The sequence below is a fragment of the Ostrinia nubilalis genome, chromosome 6 (assembly GCF_963855985.1).
Source record: "Ostrinia nubilalis chromosome 6, ilOstNubi1.1, whole genome shotgun sequence".
NCBI lineage: Eukaryota > Metazoa > Arthropoda > Insecta > Lepidoptera > Crambidae > Ostrinia > Ostrinia nubilalis.
This window is the reverse complement of record NC_087093.1, coordinates 6,931,152-6,953,669: the sequence shown is the minus strand read 5'-3', so window position 1 is coordinate 6,953,669 and position 22,518 is coordinate 6,931,152. Positions and strand designations below refer to the sequence as shown.

General features: G+C 38.6%; 4 protein-coding genes across 6 annotated transcripts; 2 read left to right on the top strand and 2 right to left on the bottom strand.

Annotated features, from left to right (window-relative positions):
- Positions 1 to 400: 400 nt before the first annotated feature.
- Positions 401 to 1,912, bottom strand: LOC135072798 (pro-resilin-like; the record flags this gene model as incomplete). Its single annotated transcript, XM_063966835.1, has 4 exons — positions 1,572 to 1,912; positions 1,322 to 1,435; positions 782 to 958; positions 401 to 511 (listed from the first exon to the last, which is right to left on the bottom strand). Coding segments are annotated over exons 1-4 (420 nt in total), but the record flags the coding sequence as incomplete, so codon positions are not given.
- A 1,890-nt stretch (positions 1,913 to 3,802) lies between these two features.
- Positions 3,803 to 5,731, top strand: LOC135072489 (protein SCO1 homolog, mitochondrial). The gene is made up of 5 exons (XM_063966424.1): positions 3,803 to 4,214; positions 4,523 to 4,646; positions 4,735 to 4,816; positions 5,021 to 5,147; positions 5,486 to 5,731. Exons 1-5 carry the CDS (start codon positions 3,942 to 3,944, stop codon positions 5,633 to 5,635), a joined length of 756 nt encoding a protein of 251 aa, XP_063822494.1. The 5' UTR covers positions 3,803 to 3,941; the 3' UTR covers positions 5,636 to 5,731.
- A 123-nt stretch (positions 5,732 to 5,854) lies between these two features.
- Positions 5,855 to 15,964, bottom strand: LOC135072488 (zinc finger protein OZF-like). 2 transcript variants are annotated; one of them, XM_063966421.1, is made up of 13 exons: positions 14,853 to 15,964; positions 14,528 to 14,691; positions 14,366 to 14,427; positions 14,189 to 14,279; positions 14,090 to 14,115; positions 13,922 to 14,001; positions 13,662 to 13,845; positions 12,992 to 13,157; positions 12,305 to 12,472; positions 11,689 to 11,819; positions 11,075 to 11,195; positions 8,755 to 8,882; positions 5,855 to 6,459 (listed from the first exon to the last, which is right to left on the bottom strand). In XM_063966421.1, the coding sequence occupies exons 1-13, from the start codon at positions 15,105 to 15,107 to the stop codon at positions 5,897 to 5,899; spliced, it is 2,139 nt and encodes a 712-aa protein (XP_063822491.1). In that variant the 5' UTR covers positions 15,108 to 15,964; the 3' UTR covers positions 5,855 to 5,896. The 2 variants fall into 2 exon arrangements, with proteins under 2 accessions (XP_063822491.1, XP_063822492.1); XM_063966422.1 differs by lacking the exon at positions 14,853 to 15,964 and having other exon boundaries at positions 14,366 to 14,450; positions 14,528 to 14,611.
- A 4,826-nt stretch (positions 15,965 to 20,790) lies between these two features.
- On the top strand, positions 20,791 to 22,487 carry LOC135072487 (mitochondrial basic amino acids transporter-like). Of its 2 annotated transcripts, none has more exons than XM_063966419.1 (3): positions 20,791 to 20,988; positions 21,309 to 21,374; positions 21,452 to 22,487. In XM_063966419.1, exons 2-3 carry the CDS (start codon positions 21,341 to 21,343, stop codon positions 22,297 to 22,299), a joined length of 882 nt encoding a protein of 293 aa, XP_063822489.1. In that variant the 5' UTR covers positions 20,791 to 20,988; positions 21,309 to 21,340; the 3' UTR covers positions 22,300 to 22,487. The 2 variants fall into 2 exon arrangements, with proteins under 2 accessions (XP_063822489.1, XP_063822490.1); XM_063966420.1 differs by lacking the exon at positions 20,791 to 20,988 and adding an exon at positions 21,039 to 21,199.
- Positions 22,488 to 22,518: the final 31 nt, after the last annotated feature.

Sequence of the window (22,518 nt, the reverse complement as noted above, 5' to 3'; positions counted from 1 at the left end):
CGACGGGCCTTCGCTCTAGCGTTTTTTTTTTTGTTTTGTGAAGGGATTAATTTTTGGAGCTATCATAAAGTGCCACTTGTGTATGGGGCTCAGATCATAGAAGGGAATGAGCATCTAATTCGTCGCCCATTATTGTACTTCGTTGCAGGTACAATGTCAGTTTGCCTTTCCCCTGTCTCAATGGCGTCAATAGCTAGGTTTTATTGGCGGTCAAGCTAAACTTAGATCCTGGCTACTTAATAATTTCAGGTGGGAATAACCTTGTCTTTCGTGAAAAGGACTTGGATCATGGTCTAACCAGGTATAGGTGTCATTGCGTGGCATTGCTGGAGGCGGCGTAGACGGGCGGCGCGGGCGCGGGTGGCGCCGCGGTTGGTTGCCGGCCGGAGCCGCGCGGCGCCGCCTGGCGCACGCTCTGCCGGTTCGATGCCGCGTTGTAATGGTAGCCGTCAAACTTGTCGCCGCCGCCTGCGTTGGGCGCCGGGTATGTTGCAGTACCCATGTACATTATCTAATGAGGTTTAATAAATACCGATTAAAAACTGTCACGACTGCTCAAGGACCTACTGAACATAATTAATTTACAGCAAAAAAAAAATAACGAAATTGGTTCAAGATTTCCAAGCATTTAAGCATTTTTATCATTTTCCAATCAAGTGCCTTACTTAGTCTGAATTATTAGGCGAATAAGTATTTGTACTGTACGGAAAATAAGTAAATCAGTGCGCGCGCGAAGCATGATAACTTCAAGGGTGAGCATTCGTAGATGATTGGAACTTACTTGTGGCTTGTACCCGTCGGGCCCGGCCTCGTACTCGACGAGCTGCGTGCGGCCGTCGGGCAACAGCACGTGGTAGGAGCCGGTGGCGCGGTCGTCCTTGCGCTTCTCGTTGTGCCCGAAGTCCAGGCTCACGGCGTTGTCTTGCACGTCGTACGAGAAGTCGTAGTTCGCGGGGAGCTGCACAAAATGTGTGCCATAAATTACTAAACGCTGTGCTCTGTATGGAGAACTATTAATATTACCCGTAAGTACCTAATCTATTAAATTCCAGATCACAGATGGCTGCTAGATGATCGTCGACGCAATTTGCGATAAGTACCTACTTATATTATATTCGAACACTTAAGGTAGTCAATTACGTGTTGTCTAATGTTAATCCTGAGAAACAGATCATTGCTCGAAGTTCGTCCAAACCAGAATTTGTCGAAACTAAGTAACATCTTTCCTTCGTTTCAAGCAAAAGACGTCTACTGTTGGCTAAAGGCCTCCCACAAGGACTTCTACAACCTTCACCAGATTCATACGTAATAGAAAACTTACTGTAGGCTCAGGTGCTGGTTTCTTGCCGCCGCCGCCGCCGCCACCACCAATCTTTGGGGGTAGGTACTCCTGTGCTGCAGCGCTGGGCCACAGTGTCCACGCCATGAGAGCTAACTGAAAAGTCAATTTATGTACAAACTGTTAGTTTTATTTTTAAGTTCACAATTTTTTTCAGATTGCTTCCTTTTAAAACGTGATAAAAAATTGAAAGTCCTACTTATCCCATGCATTTATTTATAAGTCTACTTACGCAAAGACTGGTCCACATTTTTGGGAAGAAGCAAGAGTCTGTCAGGTTCAGGAGCCACAAAGGATTTGGGTCGGCCTACGCTAGGTCGGCGCTTTTAAGCGCGCGCCGCCGCAGGTCGCGGTTGCGGCTTCGCGCGCCGCCCCTCGATGTTTCCCATTACTGGATGCACGACAACAATGACGAAATAAAAATAATAGTAGCAATGCAATACTTTGTAGTTTCTTTTGTTTGAAACTGTAATTAAGTTGGATGTTTGCAAGAGCATCTGCTTTTCGAATTTTAAAGTTGAATCTGTCTGCACCTATGTTATTGAAAATTCCATAGGCTTGGTTAAAATATGAAGAATAATATTGCTATTTATTATTATAAATCAATGCCCTTATAGTCCAGTCAATGAATGCTTTAAAGACGGTGTAGATAGAAATCCGTGGAACACAATTTCTGACCTCGGGACTTTATTTAGACTAGTTAGGAGGTGAACATAGCAAAAGTCCCCGCCCTTAGCCCTTGAGCCGGCGGGGAGAGGGGGGTTTAAAGGTACTACTTTTCGGTTTTTCGCTTAATCCTCGGAAACTATGCGTCCTAGTGACATGACTACTATGAACCAAAAAAAGCTTATTCAATTTGCTACAGGTGAGACAGTCAAGTTTTTCTATATCTTTTATAGTTTTCACGGCATCTGCTCTAGAAAGTCTGTAATGTTGGAAATTTTATTTTTGTCTTACATGTTCCCATCAGGAGAAAATCGACTAAATCAACATTAAGCAAATATTTTGGACATGCGGGAGCATGTTAAGCCTAGTTCCAGGGAGGGGACTGCACCGTGCGTATATTTAGACGACCCAATTGGAGCCACTTTTGACTCCTCATCACTCAAAAACTACTGTGCATTAACACTTCAAATTTGGCTCATGTGTTGAGACTTGCAAGATAAACATCAGCTTCAAATTTCATAAATATACCTCAAACGGTTATTTAGGTATTGACGTTCAAAAATCGACATTTAGAACACTTAAATCTATCTATCACCTGTGAAATGTTAAAATTTACTGGTTTTTTATTTGTTCCTTTGTATTTACACATTTACCTATCTGGATGCCAAATTTGAACCTTCAAGGTGATCTGGAAGTTGTTAGAATTTAGTCTATAGGTCAGATATGTAGATTTTTGGACGTCAATATCTAAAGAACCGTTTGAGGTATATTTATGAAATTTGAAGCTGATGTTTATCTTGCAAGTCTCAACACATGAGCCAAATTTGAAGTGTTAATGCACAGTAGTTTTTGAGTGATGAGGAGTCAAAAGTGGCTCCAATTGGTTCGTCTAAATATACGCACGGTGCAGTCCCCTCCCTCGCACTAGGCGTAACATGCTCCCGCATGTCTAGAATGTTTGCTCAATGTTGATTTAGTAGATTTTCTCCTGATGGGAATATGTAAGACAAAAATAAAATTTCCAATATTACAGACCTTCTAGAGCAGATGCCGCGAAAACTATACAAAATATAGAAAAACTTGACTATCTCACCTATAGCAAATTGAAAAAGCTTTTTTTGGTTCATAGTAGTCATGTCACTAGGACGCATAGTTTCCGAGGATTAAGCGAAAAACCGAAAAGTGGTACCTTTAAACCCCCCTCTCTCCGCCGGCTCAAGGGCTAAGGGCGGGGACTTTTGCTATGTTCACCTCCTAACTAGTCTAAATAAAGTCCCGAAGTCAGAAATTGTGTTCCACGGATTTCCATCTATAATGCTTTATTGACTGGACTATTATGGCTTTAAAGTTGTAAAGAAAGTTTTTGCTTTCGCGTCTGGACTTCCAGATTGTAGTTTCTTCGCGTCGTGTCCTTTTCAAATGTTTTGAAGCCTGGATAAATGGTAAGTAAATTCCTAAATTTAAATTTTATGTGTAGATTAGTAATAGTGTTTAAAGTTTTATCAAGAACTCAACCGTGATTTAGCGTGATTTAGCATACATACGCGGTGGCTTTAGCCGAGGAAGTCATATTAACCGATTTCAAAAAATTTGTTATTTCCGATTTGTAAAATGCTTTCGTTCATAATAAAGAAAATCTTTGTTTCTACCATTATTTTACTTATACTCGAAATAATATAATAAGGATAATTTTATATAATAATATTTTTCTTAAGAAAAATAATCAAAATTTTATAATAAGCAACGCCTTTGATCCAAAAGACTATAATTGTCAATTTGACATTGACATTGACAGATCTCCTTTGCTGCTCGACCAGGTGATTCGTGATTGTCTACATGTTTCAAAAAGAAATGTGTGCCGATTGTGAATAATTCTGATAAACCGGTGAATTGATAAATAACATTCGTGTAAACCTTACTATTTATTGAAATAACGATGAACTCCATTTTGAGGAATAGGGCCACTGCGCTGTGTCGTGCGTTATCTACATCGGGTGTAAGACAGTGTGCCATGCCTCCGAAGAGACCGAAGAAGCAGTTCATCCCGATAACATGGAAGTCCATGGGAGTGACCGCAGTGGTCGCCGGCGGCCTCACAGGATTCATGCTGTACATCCGAAAAGAGAAACAGGAAGCTATAGATCGTGAGAGAAAGAAACAGCTAGGAAAAGCTAAGATAGGAGGAGAATTTGAATTGGTGGATTCTGAAGTAAGATAAATTATATCTTTTTTGTATAAAACATATTCACTATTTCATTTGGTAAAATTGAAATTCTTGCATGGGTATGTGAATTGGTTAGGTGCACTTGATAAAACATTCCAATTAATTTAGTATTTCTATCAATCACTCTAAAAGAACGTACATTCAAATTAAAATCAAAGTAGGATCAACTGCATGACAGATGCATGCAAATGCGAGTCTGCATTATTGTAAAATAAGAAATATTCTACTTAGATAAATATTTCAAAAGTATTCCTTCAACAAAATAGGCCTAATGTGATCTTTTTCTTCTTCAGGGCAAACTTGTGAAAAGTACTGACTTCTTAGGAAAGTGGTTGCTGATATATTTTGGATTTACACATTGTCCGGACATTTGCCCTGATGAACTAGAAAAGCTAGCTGAAGTTGTAAATATGCATGGTAACTGTATTTTGTAATATAATCATTGGTGCATGTGTTAAACTTATTATTTGAATTGTGATCAACTATTTAATGTATAATGTTTCAGATAATACCCCAACAGCACCACCGCTTCAACCTATTTTCATATCAGTGGACCCTCATAGAGACACTCCAGAACTTGTTGGAAAGTAAGTTTGTAAACATATTTCTTGACAAGGGTACAATATGGAAACATTAACTCAGGCTTACTCACACTCTTACTATGGAAATGAAGATTGTGTTGTTATTCATCTCTCCATCATCAAAAACTTGAGATTAAAACATTTATAATTTATACAACAACTGTAATTATTAATGATGCATTATTTTATTTCTTATTTGTCATTTATCAGGTACTGCAAGGAGTTCTCACCAAGATTGCTAGGGCTGACTGGAACTCAAGATCAGGTGGCAAAGGCCTGTAAGTCCTACCGGGTCTACTTCAGTGCAGGACCACAGGATGTTGACAATGATTACATTGTAAGTGGTCAATAGTATAACTACACACATATGAGACTATATTTTTGTTGAAAATGACGCTTAGCCTAGGCGCAGACCACCGACTTTTAGTTGGTCGATAGTTGGATCGAGCTGTTAAGTTAAGCTGATAAGTATGGAGATGTATGAAAGTGCACACATTACACCAATTTGGTATCGATCAGCCGATTCTTTATAAAAATTACATTCGTCTGTGCCCAGGCTTATTACAACTATAAAAAACTGTCTTTAGTTAGCTTGATGTGCTGTTATCTCTACAAATTATTTAATCTTATCAACTTCTAATACATAATGATTTATAAAAAAACCTCTGTTTTTAGGTGGATCACACAATCATCATTTATCTGGTCAATCCCGATGGAGAATTTGTTGACTACTATGGTCAGAATAGAAATGCTTCAGAAATTCACAATTCAATGCTAGTGAACATACAGAAATATGCTGCAGGGAAAAAGCCGTCATGGTTTTGAGATAAATGTCTTAAATTATTGTTTATTATAGCTATATTATAATTCCAAAGTAGTTATTTTTGTGACATAAGTAGAATAAAAAGATGTTGCTTTTTATGTTTTTTGTTATATTTCTTTTATAGTACAGGACTCCTTAGTCCCCAAATTGTTCTATTCTCTTCGGTTTTGCTATGGAATTAAATTAATTTTAAATAGTTATTAAATAATAAATCAACACAGTTGGTTAATAAATAGTGTAATACAGTCAATATAAGTAGATAGTTAAAAGTTAGCAGTCATTTTACTAGTAATTTTGCTGATAGTGACCTGACCACCAGAACTATGTATTTGGACTAGACTCTGATCCAGTTGATATAACTTTACTGTGGTGCCCTCATTGACTGTCACCAAGTTGACGTCACTGTTGGAATAATTTATTTCCCCGATCTCTCCAGTATTCAAACATACATTTCCGCTTTGGTAACTAGTTTCATTATGACTATTGTCCACAACTAAAATCTCCTTAACATCACAATCATCTTGAACAACCAATTCACCTGTGACTTCTAATGGCATGTCTTGAGCTAATTCTAATGTAATATCGTTATTTGGCTCTTCACATTTAGTTTCAGCTATGACTGAAGCCTCTTCTGTCTGTTCATTCTGTTTGCCGTCAGTGATAATGTTGCTGACGAACATTTGGCCGTTGTAAGCGACTTGCTGGACTATGACGATGTCCTTTTTGTCTTGTTTCTTCGTCGACTGATGTTTCTTCACGTGCTGCGCTAAGTGAGATTTGGCCGCAAATGTTTTACCGCAGGTCGCACACTCGAATGGTTTTTCACCTGAAAGAAAAAATAAAATAATTATTTCAACGTATTGTCCAGCCGGGTTAGGTATAAAAAAAAAGAAAAAAAAAAGGATGCGCGCCGTGATAGACTTATCGACGTCAAAATGTATGGGCAAAATCTAAACTGTGTCGTGAGAACCGCTTATAGCGGCGCGCATCCTAGGCCTACTGAAGTCGTGGTAGGGCTATATTTGGGACGGGTAAAAGCTCCCTGAAAAGAAAGAAACATTTATTACGATGAACATCACTTACAGAGAGATCATCAGGGACAGAGAACGTACAAAGAAAAAAATACAGAAATAGCACATAAATATTACAAGGAAATAAAAAGTGAACTGAGCAGATGCTATCCTGTCGTAACAGCGATGCCCATCGCAATGGGAATCCACTCAGCATATGCCGTGGCTAGGGCATGCATTATTCGTTCGATATTGGTATTCGAATATTTCGAATACTAAAATTTATGGTATTCGAATACTTCGAATAAAACGAATTTTTCGAATACTGCTATTTTCAATATAATGTAAATTAAAAGAAACACTTTTTTGTCTATAATCATTTTAATAAGGATCAATTTGGTTAATACTATCATCTAACTTCAATAACTACTTAAAAATAAAGGCTGCTATCGAAGGTATTCGAAAAAATACTGTTCAAACGAATGAAGCCCCACATCGGTGATCTGATACCTGAACATCAATTTGGTTTCCGGGAAAGACACTCCACAACTGAACAGGTCCACAGAACCATAAACATCGTCTCTGAAGAACTAGAAAAGAAACGATACTACTCAGCTGCGTTCTTGGACATAAGTCAAGCCTTCGACAAGGTCTGGCATAAAGGGCTCTTGTACAAACTTAAACAGAACCTCCCATGTCCGTTCTACGAAATACTTAGGTCGTATTTGAAAGACATATTATGCTTTGAAGTCAGATCTGGAGACTCTGGTTCTGCCCTATGCAACATGACGTCCGGTATACCCCAGGGTAGTGTCTTGGGGCCCGTGCTATACCTATTGTTTACCGCAGACCTGCCAACAACTGCAAATACATTCACAGGAACCTTTGTGTTCATGTAACAATGGCAACACATGACGATCCAGTGACGGCCTCACTCTCACTCAAATCTGTGCATATTCATGTAACCTTCACTCTCAGAAGAAACTCCTGCCCACCGGTTAAACTTAATGGTATCCAAATACCTCAGGCTGAGCCGCTGAGGACGTTAGGTATCAGGGCTTGCACTTGGACCGCAGGCTAACCTGGAGAAAGCATATAATATGGACAAAGAGGAAGCAACTAGATGCCAAACTAAAAAACATGATGTGGCTTGTCGGAGTCCAGTCACAGCTGAACACCGGTAGTAAAATGATGGTCTACAAAACTATCCTTAAACCTATCTGGATCTACGGGATACAGCTGTGGGGAACAGCTGCCAACTCCAATCTCGACATAATCGAGCACTTTTAGACAAAAGCCGTACGTTTAATTTACCAAATGCCGTGGTATATCAGCAATAGGCTCATCTATCTGGACTTGCCATTGCCCACAGTCAGTGAGGAAATAAAGAGCCACACACTCCGCTACAAGGATAAACTTTCAAATCATCCAAACTCATCAGTCCAACAACTCATGACCATTGAAGGCTTCCTATTCAGCAGACTGCAAAGAGCTAGTGTCAGGCAGGAGTATCCTTAGTAGATTTTAGGACAGTTGAGAAACCGGATGCCCACTGAGGGCAACTGAGTCACTGGACTCCTGCTGATTTACTACAAACAAAAAATCTCAGTACCACGGGAGATAACTACACCATAACACTAGCACCATTGGAAACCATATGCCTGGCACTTTAACCTTTTTCGCGAATATTGGTTGGCACTTGAAGGGATATCTGTGATTGCGCGCACTTGTCCATTCATCTAACCTTACCGCTAACTTCTTGCCTGCAGTTTTAATAGTTTTAAGTTTTATTAATAAGTTTGCGGTCAGATATTTTTACAATTTTTTAATAGGAAAGGCGTATTCGTATTGTTCGAAAAGACCGAATAATTACATAGATGCTATTCGAATAATAAATGTGGCGAATATCCGAATAATATGGATATCCGGATATCCGAATTGCATGCCCTAGCCGTGGCCCACGGTGGGGAAGGCCACGACGCTGGTTTTCAGTGGGCCCCATGCCATGCCGAGTGGAAGTCACGGACCTACATACCTACAAAAGGGCCTACATACTAATAAAGAATATGAATTATGAATTGATTAGCCTTGCAAGTAATTGTTCGTATTACCGGTGTGCATGCGGCAGTGCGATCGTAGGCGCGCGGCGTTGACGAAGGCCTTGGGGCAGGCGCTGCAGGCGTGCGGCCGCGCGCCCGCGTGCAGCCGCTTGTGCGCGCTCAGGTCCATGCGCGCGAACCTGACACGAACAAATGATACTCTTTATTTGGAAGCGGCTTATTCCACTATTCCCCGTTGACAATCCCCGTCAACTAAAAACTTCATTAATCCCCTTTATATTAGGTTTATATTTTGAACGTAATGGGGATTAATGAACTTTTTAGTTCATTATTCCCCATTATAAGTTCCAATTGGCGTTAACGGGGAATAGTGGAAAAAAAGTTCACTAATCCCCGTTGACAATCCCCGTAAATAGGGATTAGTGAACTTTTTGTTCACTATTCCCCATTAACGCCAATGGAGCTTATAATGGGGAATAATGAACTAAAAAGTTTATTAATCCCCATTACGTCAAAAATAAAATCCTAATATAACGGGGATTAATGAACTTTTCAGTTCATTATTCCCCATTATAAGCTCCAATTGGCGCTAACGGGGAATAGTGGAATAAGCCTTTGGGAAGCATAATAGGATTTTTATAGACTCGACCATGTTGACCCTTTTAGCTCTTATTTATGCTTGACATAGCATAATGTGCAAAGACCTGAGTGATCATGCGACAGATGTATTATACAGGGTGTCCCATAATGTAGTGTCAAGCCGAAGCCCAGAGGTAGAGCATCACTAGAGCTACCCAAATCACCGTGACTTGGAAACACACATCACGTGGAAAACGTGTTTTAACTGTTATAACACGTTTTCCCTAGTTAAAAAAAAGCTAGATCTCATTAAATAAAAAAAATTGAGGTGTTTTAAAATTTATAAGGGGGAATTATAAAACGAGCGACTAAAAAAAAACTTTGCGACTGATGATGGCCTACTGTTTTAATACCTTGAGCGGTATGAATTTGAGTAAGCGAAAAATTAACCAAACTAACGACGAATATTGATCAATAATAAAATCCAGAACGAGCTTACAAAATGTGGGTTTTGATTATTACATTTCAGACATAAAAATACTATCCGGGCGACTAAATTACTAAGTGAGCGACTAGAAATACAGAGAGGGCAACTTTAATATGAAGATACATTAGATTTTTCTAATTGAGGTTTTACTGAACGAACTACAAAAAAGGCAAAGTTTTGTGAGCTGCTTTATTAATGATTATTGGTTACTGATATTATATTTGAGGTCTCATGTTTTTTTATTTTGATACGCTTTATTAATGAAAACTGCAGATTGTTACAGCGCGCGAATTCGAATGCGGGCGGGGCGACTGTCCCGAATTTTTAACAACATATGTATGCAAACAAGTTTTGGGTCTAGCAATTCGGCTCAAACTAACAACACCGCCACTGGAAGCAAAACTGATACCTATTGGACAAAAAAGAAAACGAGGCCGGCCCGCTAAGTCCAAGCCAGCACTTATCATACAGTGACGATGAGTAGGTAGAGCTCCTCAATCCTCATAGGTACCAATCAATGAACCTTCTTAATAAGATTACTTTTTTTTGGGTTGACAGAAGCGACTTATTTTATTTTGTTTTTTTTTTGTTGATCCGATTTAAGAAAATACAAACTTATTTCATTTTTCGTAATTTTTATTTTACCTATTTTATTTTATTTTTATTTTACAAGGAAAACAATACAGTGTAGAAACTATGTAGACTAACATTTTAGAAAACTTATAACCATTAACATGTTTTCACATTTAGAGCCTGAGTAATGCTTGTTTATCAATAAACAGGTAATAGGTACATTGTTTCATTTGATTACCTACCCTTAATGATTTATTTTTTTCGCTACTAGAATAGTGTTTCGTCAAATATTTATTTTACAAGATCATTTTTTATTTAAATGTGGGCTCATAATACGCTGCTCATAATAGTATTTTTCAAAGTAGTTTTTGCATTCGAAACACTTCATTAAAGTTAAAAATACCGCTCAGTATAAAAAAAACATTTGCCAAATATTGAAAAAAATGCAGGACCTAACGTTGAGACTCAATCAAATATTAGGTCGCTCAAATATTATGAAGCTTCTCATTTTGTATTTTAAGGAACTCAATTTTTTTTTTGTATGTTGCTGTTCTTTTGATTTTTCGTCACTCGCACTCAGTCGCTCACTTAGTAATTCTTTAGCCCACATTAATTATTTTTGACACTTACAACATAAATTTACAGTCACTCGTTTAAATACTACCCATTTATAAGTAAAAGCTTAAATGTGAATGGTTGAATTTCTATATTTAGACAAATCCGATTTCTTACTTTTTGCCACAAACGTCACAGCTGTAAGGTTTTTCGCCCGTGTGCCTTCGTAGATGGGCCTTTAGAGAAGACCTTGACGTGAACTTCTGCTCACATTTGCTGCATGAATAAGGTTTTTCACCTGTCGAAAAATAAAAACATTATTATAAGTAAATTCGTTCCAGTGTCACACAGCTCAAAGGCAAAAGCGATGCGGAAAGTAAATACAATTCTTACGGTTCATATTCAGCTTGAGGGAAAGTAGACATATTATGTTACATCAAAAACAATGTTGTTAACCCATGTTCCAAGATTTATAATAACGTGTGAAATATCCGCACCGCGCTCCTCTGGTTTATTTGGTGCGGCAATCTTTGCTATCATTGTTTATTGTGCGATTTAAACTATAAGTCTGGTCCGTGAGCACGTAGAATTTTGTCCAATGACCTCAAGCTACCCATCCTTATCGCTAGCGCGTAATTATGTTGCTGTCGCGCTCGCACACTCACTGCGGGTGCCAGTCACACAGTCGCGACAGCAATATAATTACGCGCGAGCGATAAGGATGGGTAGCTAGAGGCCATTGGACAAAATTCTACGTGCTCACGGACCGGGCTTTAGAAATAAGAACGTACCGGTGTGCGTCCTCATATGCAGCGTGAGGTTGGAGTTCTGTATGAAGGCCTTCCCGCAGGCGGCGCAGATGTACGGTTTTTCTCCCGTGTGCGTGCGGTGATGCGTGTTGCGCGTCGACTCGTGCCGGAACCTAGACCATGCCATGACCATGACCACACTTTAGAAACTATGATTCGAGTATAATCAATCATATTGGCTTGCTGAGAAAATAATTCGCAATACCGTGGTGAAGGAAAAGGAAAATGGAAGTGTGCAATTCAGAAAATATTGCAATGTGAATTGATGGCCCGTAATCATTTGATTAATATGCTGTACAATAGCATGTGTATAGACCACAATAAGCACGCCGCATGACTGCCAACTGCTTAGGGTCACACGGCAGGAGAAGGAATCGCTCCTCAGGATCACGCCTGAGGTACTGCTTGCGGCGGCGTAGCGAGTAGCGACACGCGCAACAGACGCGCTGCCGATAATTTTATACTATATGACAGCGGATGCTTGCCTCACATTATAAAATTGCCGCTGCCGCGCTGCTGTCGCGCTTCTCACACCTTAATGTGAAAGCGGCCTTGAGAACTAAAGACCGCTCGGTACAGTATCGGCAGCAGTACTTACCGCTTGGGGCAGTAGCGGCAGGCGTGTGGCTTGGCGTCCGAGTGCACTCGGCGATGTGAGCGCAGGAGCCGCGCGGAGGCGAAGGCTTTGCCGCACACGGCGCACACGCACGGCCGCTCGCCGCGGTGCCCGGCCACGTGCTGCGCTAGTGCGCTGCTTTCGCTGTATCTGTGCACAATAATAATAACACGCTATAATGAAGGCATAAGTTCAAAGACGACTATACGCAGCAGTTAGCTTCTGATGACGCGTCTAGAAGCCATTTTATAGAAATACGTAAAAAGCAGTATTGTCACAGCACCACATTGTGTGGAACTGCAACTGCACTTTGGGGAAATGACACCAGTTTTTAGTGAAATTGCGTTTTTACTTTACTGTAGAGATACTTTACTGTAAAAACGCAATTTCCCTAAAGACTGGTACAGCAATTTATGAAAAGGATTTGCGATTGCGGGTGTCGCGCATACGGGGTAATCCGCACGATATTAAAAACACCCACAGAAAAATATTTTAGGACCATCAATTATGACATCGTTCAGTTGGATGGTCTGCATCGTTCAGGTGGTTTTCACCATCAATCACTAATTTTTAAGTGACCCCTATGGTAACACATAACAGGAATTTTGATTCCATAGGGGTCACTTAAAAATTAAGGATTGATGGTGAAAACGGGCATAAAGCACCTACCTCTTGTCGCAGACGGGGCAGGCGTGCTTCTTGTCGGGCGCCTGGCCGGTGTGCACGCGCGCGTGTCTCCGCAGCGCGTACAGTTCGCTGAAGGCCTTGCCGCACGCGCACGCGAATCGCTTGGCCTGCATGTGCCGCTGAAGGTGCCGCCGCAGCTTCGGCTTGGCTGACATCAATAAAGTTCATTATCATTGGCGTACGCTTTGCGTCCACCGCGCACGGGTGACTTTTGTCACCGTGACAGTATGTTCTTCCATAGATAAGAATAAGTAGCACGTTCTGGCTATCTCTTTATAAAAGTGTAAGATTGAAAAGATACTTGTTACGGTGACAAGTTACATGTGCGCGCGAGCCGTAACGCCTCTGTTTCAAAAACAGCGATAAGCACGTTTGCTGGGCAGTTCTCGTACAGTTACCGCCTGAGTGCCGCGCCCATGAGAATCAGAAACTATGAGATCGCGCGTGGCTAAACCAAGCCTAAGGCTATGGCTTAGTTCAGATGGCCGTGCGTCCAAGAACATTCGGCAGTCGTGCGAAATTAGTTATAGAGAATGAAAGTTTGCATTCTACAATTTCAAAAGTGAATAAGTTTGAAAAATAATAATAATATCTATTTCTTTTAATATTTCAGATTTTTCTAAACAAAACATTTAACTATAAAAAATCTTACCTTTAAATACTTTGTCACATGTATTACAACTCCAAGGTGGACCAGTGCTGTGTACTGCTGAATGCACCTTCAAGTCATGCTCCGAGCTAAATATTTCTTTACACTTGGTGCATGGGTGTGAATGCTCATCGGAGCTATGCTTCCTCCTTATGTGGTCCCTAAGATTCTTGATTTTGCTGAATTTCTAAAATTGATATAGTAATATTCTGGTAAATAGAATATTAATTGTAATGAAGTTATTAAAATAGTCAGTTAATTACCTTATGACAGAAGCTGCAAGACTTTTGCTTATCCGGAGACTCTTTATGTGACATTACTTTCTTGAGTAGGGATTTTGAATCTGTTAAAAAAAATACAACAAATTAATCAATAAAATTCATCATCCAGTTACCCAAATATTTGCTTAAAAATTTTGAGATATTTATTACCTGTGATAGTGATTTCTAACTCGTCTCTGAAAAATCAATGTTTTTAAACAAAATCAATTCTGAACACAGTCAAAAAGAACAGGCAATTAATTAACTTACTTTACTTTGTTACCAGTATTTTGGACTATGCAAAGTGCTTCATCATCACTAGAAAAATTTACATTATCCTCCAAGTATTGTTCATCCATATCTGCAATTTATTTTAAGTTTAATAAATAAAGAAATGAAAGGAGAAATGAAATAATTAAAAGATATAAATATGAAGTTGCATATTACCTTCGATAGTTTCTTCCTTGACTTCATCTTTACAAATTGTTGAGTTATTCACACAAGTGTCACTGAAAATTTAGGACAGTATGCACTTTCAGACAATTAGTTGATTAAGTTTATAATAGTTCATTAAATAATAGAAATAGCCTATAAATAATTATTTTATACCTGTTGATATTGTCAGCATCTTGTGTTAACATAAACTGCTCTTTCAATAAAGTTTGTAAAATATACTCAGATTTTTCAAATTTGATTTTAAACTTGTAGCAGTGAATAACATCTGCCTGGCATGTGATACATATATTTAAAGGCAAAACATCATTTAAATTTATCTGAAACAAAAAACAACTTTTATTTAGCACGTTTGAAGCAATCATAACTGGTTTCATTTTAATTTATTGCACACTTTCTTAGAAATATATTGCTGAAGAGAAGACTTTAAGTGTCTTTGATGATGAAAAAGTTACTATGTCTTAAAAATATATTAACATACCTGTATTGAAGTAAATAACTTAATTATATCTACAAGAGTTTCCGTTTCATAATAAGTAGAATGCAATGGAATCATATCATCGTTCCCTAAAGACTTTAAGCAAATCCTGCACAAACTCTGGAATTTCAGACTTTTTGAGCTTAAGTCTTGAAATATATGGAAAGGTATTTCTATCTGTTCAGGTCCGCAGTTGTATGGTGAATTGTTGTCACCCATAACTTTTTCTTTCGATGCATTAGAAATATCAGGATCCATTTCTCTAGTATTCCATTAGTGTAATAACAAAAGTAATGCTCACACACTTGGCTTTAAATCTATAATACCTACTGGCAATTAAATAGTTAAAATTAATTAACACGATCAATTAAAATTTAAACAAACATTCATAGAGAAAAGTAATACATAGGAAATAGAGAACCCTCTCTGTCAAATTTTTGAACCTACTAATTGACAGCCTGGTGTTAAATTCCCTGTACTTAACCTACGTACGTAACGCTCACATACATACATAGTCCACGCACACATACATACATAAAGTCCACGCACACATACACACAGTTCACGCACACATAGGCCCTCATAACCTTCAAAGAATTATTGTTTTTTTGATGTACAATGTAGAATTTTTTCAAATCCATTATTTTGAAAATATTTATCTTTATGGTGTACGTATTGTATTATTTTCAAAACAATGGATTTGGAAAAATTCTACATTGCACATGGAAATGCAAATAAACAAAAACTTTTCAATTTAATAATTTTACTTTATTTATGAACACACATAATATTATACACCAAAAGCGTCTTTTCGCAAAGTTTTCAACAACACTAAAAAAGCATTTGCACTTTGAGAAAACTCAGATCACTTGTGAACATAACAGAAAGTTTCTTCGCGATTCACGAAGGAACGAACAAAACTCCGATGAACCAGAACAGCAGCAGGTACGAAGGAATGAACTTGAATTTGACTCGACTCTTCAATACTTTAATAGGGCCACAGAACTCATAAACGATGGCTAAGAAAACAAGAATGCATTCAACCTAACAAAAACAACACCGGCCATTTTGGAGGAAAAACAAAGTTGCCATATGTTAAATAGTAATTTCTACTACTCTATTATGTAAATTATAACAAAAAATGTCACCGTTCAGTTTTTAATTAAAACAAATTAATTTCATTTTAAAAAAAGTTTTCACATTGTGATTAACAATATTCTCAAATATATTTTAATTAAGAAAAAAATGAAAATATGAAGGAAACAGGAGCAGCGCCATCTAGAGCGTTTTAGGGTAGTTAAAAAGTATTGGAATTTATCGACTGAAGTCGCTGTTTGGAAGCAAGTTTCACTTGGATGATCGTAGTATGGAAGTTTCCACACCCTGCAAACATTGTCGAAAAGCGAGACAACTTAGTACTACGACTTTGGTGCCTACATTATTTTCAAAACTAATACTAAATGTCATTACGGATGCTTCCCATTGGCCAAACCGTAACTGAGATGAATGTTTATTGGTCACAGGATTAGTTCCACCAAGAATCCATGGGCACAAATGTTTTTATTTATCACTTCGAAAACGTCAAGTTAGCTATTTTACCGTTCTATCGGTTTGACAAAGTCATATCGACAAGCGTCATGCTAGCTATTTTACCGTCCTGTCGGTTTGATAGTTATTATTTTTAATTCACCATTAGGATTTGACAAAGGAATCTGAGCTATGCAGCTATTATCTTTTGTAAACTCTTTTGTTTCATCAGGTTTCGTGGTTTCGTTTCATCAAAAGTCGTCTAGGATTGTAGGCGACTCCAATTCAAGGTGGTTCACCTTCACGTCCTTAAAAATGTAGTTAATAAATACGACAGTCGACATGATATTTTCCCTCCCCCACATCCTGCCTAGAATAATAAGTTTGAAAAAGCGATTTGTGTACTTTCTGAAATATTTCAATGACACCGTGGCCCTTAAATATTACCTATAATTATTATTTAAAATGGTACACGGTGTGACGCGCCCCGAAAATAATTATTATGTAGTAACAATGCAATGTATCCTTTGAGTATTAAGTAAATAATACTCTGCTCTAAGTAATTTATCACGTTGATCAACGTACTGAGCTTCAGTAGCACCTATACAGGGTGTTAGGTAAATGGGTACATGAGCCGACACTAGCCCATGTTCACATGGGCATATAAATGGTATGGTGAAGTCAGAAAATTGATATCATCATTTAATTTTTTTTAATTTTCATACAAAAGTTTTTTTTATAAAATCCGATTTGTATGAAAATTAAAATAATTAAAATGAAGATATCAATTTTCTGACTTCACTATACCATTTATATGCCCATGTTAACATGGGCTAGTGTCGGCTCATATCTGGGGGCACGGCAGTGCCCCCACCAAGTCGAGCAAAAAAGCGGCACGGCCCACGGTGGATCGAGCCCATACAAGGTGTTGGACATGGTGCTTTAAATGCAACTACTTAAAACAAGATTGATTTGCATATAAATTGAAAGATGAGACTTCATTCTATCAAATATCACTAATATCAAGTCATGATCTACTATCATAGTTATGTGGTGCGACCGTAAAGTGAACAAAGTCAAAATCATGGATTTTCTGACTTCTGTTTGTATTGTCAATTTATCCAATTTCGTTCACTGGTTTTATGTTATTACTTATTAATGTATTAGCTTATACCTTTATCTTAATCTGTGTGTTAAAATGAGTGCCTAAAAAACTTCTAGCTTGGCTATTTTGACGTATTTTTAAAAGGTATTTTTTTAAATGAAAACTGCGTGTTTTAGTTGACATCTTGGGCGATCTTTAACAAACCATGAATGAGAGATGATAGATGACAACGTGGGCGATATTATTAGTCAGTTTTTAGACCCTTATTCATCCCTATTTTCGAGAAAATCACAAAAAACTAAATAAAAGCGCCTCATTTTTCCGCATAGCAAAATTAACTTAGGTAAAATTCGTTACACTAAAATAATGTCAGGTAAACCAAAGATGTTTATTTTGGTTTATGAGTTGTTTATCGTGTGCTATTCAGTAAAAATACTCATTAAAATGAAAAACCTCAAGTCAAGTAGAGATTTGTATGCATTATTAAAAACCACGATGAAAGATCGCGCTAGTTCTTTAGTTAGGATACTAGAGCTGTTTTCGCATACACTCTCTTCAGATAAACAGAGGTAAGTACTAACGTAGTTAATACTTTATGAACATAAAGAAATACTATAAAACAGATATAGTAAAAAAATCATATTGTCATCATCTCAAAAGATTGTCGTTGAATTTAGTACATACCATACATACATTTTGTATGTATTTTTTTCTTAATTTATGATTGTGTTAGGTAGGTACTGAGTTACACATTTTATTTATCAGATAACTATAAAAAAAAAACAATAATTTCATTGACACTGTTTGTCGCAAGAAGAAGTAGTGTCATTATAATGAGAACCAGTTTTTAGCTAGATTGGCTTAGGCAATCTGTTGATTGGAGTCAGTTTTGTAGTCCGCTAAGTCCCTATAAAATTGCATTAGTATGTATCTAACAGCTAACAGAATATAAAATCAAGCTCGACAAAATCGAACAAAGTGATTGTGTGCAATGAAAAATCAGGCGTTTGCAAAAACATTTCTTTCATAATTTTAACACTTAATGAGAATAAATTTAGAGTATTGTTAGATTATGTATCTAACAGTTAACAGAATATGAAATCAAGCTCGACAAAATCGAACAAAGTGATTGTGTGCAATGAAAAATCAGGCGTTTACAAAAATATTTCTTTAATAATTTTAACACTTAATGAGAATAAATTTAGAGTATTGTTAGACTATGTTACTCTTTAAATATGGAAACAGACCAAAATGAGTGAGTATTTGCTTTTAATTGAACAATAAATACAAGTTTTTCATCACTATATTTTAAGAATTTTTTTCACTTTTATTAATTGCCATCTAATAAGTAAAATCTATCACATTAGAAAGATAAACTTGTCAACCTTACACTGTAAAAATTTGAAGTTACTACGTTGACGCAATCTCATTTTATTTTAAAAACACTGAGTAAGGAAGCGATGTCCAACGCTTTGTATGGGCTCGATCCAGTGCGTACCATCCTTTTCTCGAAGCAATTCAGGCCATTTTCGACCGCCTGTAACTTCGTTGTGGATAAAACTAGAAGGCTGAATTTTCATTAGCTATGCAGGCATTGTAAAGACACGGTATATTTAAAATTTCATTCAATTTGAACCATTAGTTTAAGAATTATAACGGGTCAAAGTTACTTAATTTTGTCACTCACTGACTCACTGACTGACTGACTCACCGATCATCAAAATTCTAAGGCACTTCTAGCAGACCTAGAAGCTTCAAATTTGGAATATAAGTAGTGTTTGGTGTATGAATCAAGGAAAAACTAAAATATTTGGGGGCACGGTAGTGCAACCGCCAAGTCGAGTAAAATTTTTCAATTTCGGTCCAGTTTTCTAGATACATAACTGCTGTCTACAAAATACAAAAAGAAATGAGATCCCATCAAAAACAATACTTGTCAAAAAAACCAAGTCTCGCAACTCAGTTGTTCTACGGTAAAAAGTTGTGAGATCCATGTAATACCAAGTCCAGGCCAGGAAATCTTTAACGTTTTACATAAATATATTGACTTGGCCATCGCATGAAAACACGTGTAAATTAAATTATTTAGTGCGATGGCCAAGTCAATATATTTATGTAAAACGTTAAAGATTTTCTGGCACTTGGTATTACATGGATCTCACAACTTTTTACCGTAGAACAACTGAGTTGCGAGACTTGGTTTTTTTGACAAGTATTGTTTTTGATGGGATACCCATTTACCTAACATCCTGTATACAGTAGCGGCGTAAGGGGGGGGGGGGGCGGTGGGGGCGGTCCGCCCCGGGTGCCAAGCATCAGGGGTGACACAAGTCGCGCAGATTAGTACTCACTGGCGCACTGCATGGCAAATCTGCGGTCTATGTCATGATACGGGAGGGGTGCGTGCGATTGCGATCTTTCAATATTCGAATCGGTAGGTAACCCCACAATCCCGGGGGTTTCTTTATCAATCAATTACTATAATAATATACGATAACAAGAGTGATTCGTGCTCGGGGTACTGCAATGGTCTTGATTACCTAACGGCTGTGACCCGACATCCTCACAGTTTACGAATCAAACGGCTTGATGAGGCAATTTCTACGACTAAAACTTAAATGCCATTCTGCTGCATTTTAGCGCAAGTGACTGGTATCTTGCAGGAGTAAACAAATGGTCCTGTTTCATAACTATTCCTACTGACGGTGGAGAATATTTTTGGTAAAATGCTTTCCAGTCGAAATCCAAAATATTACGTGGGTACAACAAAGTTCTGCTACTTTGGACCGAGAGTGCAGTGCGTGCGTAATCGCTCTAAAGGGGAAGAAAATACAAAGGACATGCGAGGACGCCTGCAGGTCACCAGCTATCAATTGATTGTTATTGAGAAAAATATTTACGATGGAATGTCTGCATCGTGTTCCTATCAGAACCATAAATAATATTGAAACTACGACATCATACCTACGTATTGTTATTCTTTTTTATTTTTATAATAGTTATTCGAGCTTCTACCAAAACATTGGTCCAAATGCTGTGCGCTACCTACTTGAGCGCAGTATCGAAACCACGCGCGTCATCATCATGTTAAGATATGGTGCGTTTACCGCAAACGATACTTACAAACAGACTCAAACAGTTATTGTAAGTACTTCGCTAAATAGGCTTAGTTAAATTGCTGGATACATAAATCATACTCAGTCAAATAATGAGATGAATAGACAGAGCACATGTTTTTATCATGCTATTATTTTGTATAAGACGTATTTTGCCCTCTGTGATAAGGATGACCCAAGTATGAGATAAGGTCGGTGAACGCGGCGCGGGCGGGCGACGCGACGGGCGCGGCAGCGCTGCTCCTGCGCACAGAAACTCTTCACCCTCAGGGCTGGTACGTCGCACGACAACCCGCCACACGCTCTCAGTGTCCACCACTATGTTTATTGGCATCACCACTGGAGACAACGTCAATTCCCACTACGACTACCTGATTTGAACTACGAAAAGGTGAGCATCGTGAACTAAGCATCGCACTTATCGAAGGTCAACGGAGGCGGCGGTCTTCCGAAACGTTTATAAATAATGTACGCTATTAAGATAGGGAACGAGATAGTGGTGTAAAATTTTCTGTGCGAGATGGACGTTCTTGAAAGCAGCTTTGGCTGCAAAGAGTAATTTCTAAACAACACTGTAATCTAATGATCCCCTAATATTCTATGTGAGTGTTTTTCCCTTTTTGAGATTTTCCACAATTGAAGAGCGTTTATAAAACTGTATTTATCTGAAAAAAATTAAGATTGAAAAATCCGAAACGTTTTTTCTTTCAGACGTGTCCTAGTGAAAAATCACCACAATCATTATGGCATTGGACTTCGTAGCAGGATGCATTGGAGGCAAGTTACCCTTTAACGACTGCTTTATAGGTTTAACTTTGAATCTGTTTGATTTTTAACGATGTTTGAATTTTCAGGTTGTGCCGGTATAATAGCCGGACATCCCCTTGATACTTTAAAAGTACATGTACAGTCGGGACGAGGAAGTGCAATAGAATGTACAAAGGCTCTCTTAAAAGGAGGGACTTTAGCAACTGCGTACCGAGGCGTTGGAGCGCCTTTAGGTGGAATAGCAGTGGTGAATGCAATCGTGTTCGGAGCCTATGGAAATACAAGAAGATCATTACCAAATTCTAACTCACTGTCAGCACACGCGATCGCTGGCAGTGCAGCGGGAGCACTACAAAGCTTTGCTTGCGCGCCGATTGAGCTCGTCAAGACCCGACAACAACTCGCCCAGCCAGGAGAGGGCATGCCCACCGGAGCGTGGTCTGGAGCCCGACACATTATACGGACTGGAGGTATCCGAGCTCTCTTCCGAGGTTTGGGTATAACTATAGCTCGTGACAGTCCAGCCTTCGCAATATACTTTACATCCTACGAAGTCATGACTCGAGGTGACCAGTCAGTGGCGCGAGTGTTTACGGCGGGGGGCGTGGCCGGCATGCTGTCGTGGATTTTGCTGTACCCGATTGACGTGGTGAAGTCGAGGCTACAGGGTGACGTGGTGGGGCGTTATGCCGGGGCGTGGGACTGTTTTGTGAAGTCAGTGCGAGCCGATGGATGGAAGTGCATGAGCCGGGGGCTGGGAGCGGTGACGCTGCGCGCGTTCATCAGCAACGGCGCATGCTTCACGGCCGTGGCGTGGACGGAGCGCGCCTGGCAACACTACGCCGCGCAGGCGTCGGTCACCCCCCTCGTCCGGGCAACGGGCATTAGCGATGCTATGTACAATGATCATGTTGAGCGATACTATGATATTTAAGAACTTATAGCGTTTTGCTAAATACGGTACTCAGTAATTAGGCGGTAATTACTTATTAGCAATTGTTTTTATATTATTAAAGTAAACAATCAAATTGTTTCTTTACTTAAGTAATCATAATTTGAATTTTTAGCAGTGATAACTTATGATATTATTGTCATACAATAATAGATGAATCTGTTTCACAAGAGGTTGTTTTGTATTATAGCTCCTCGTCTG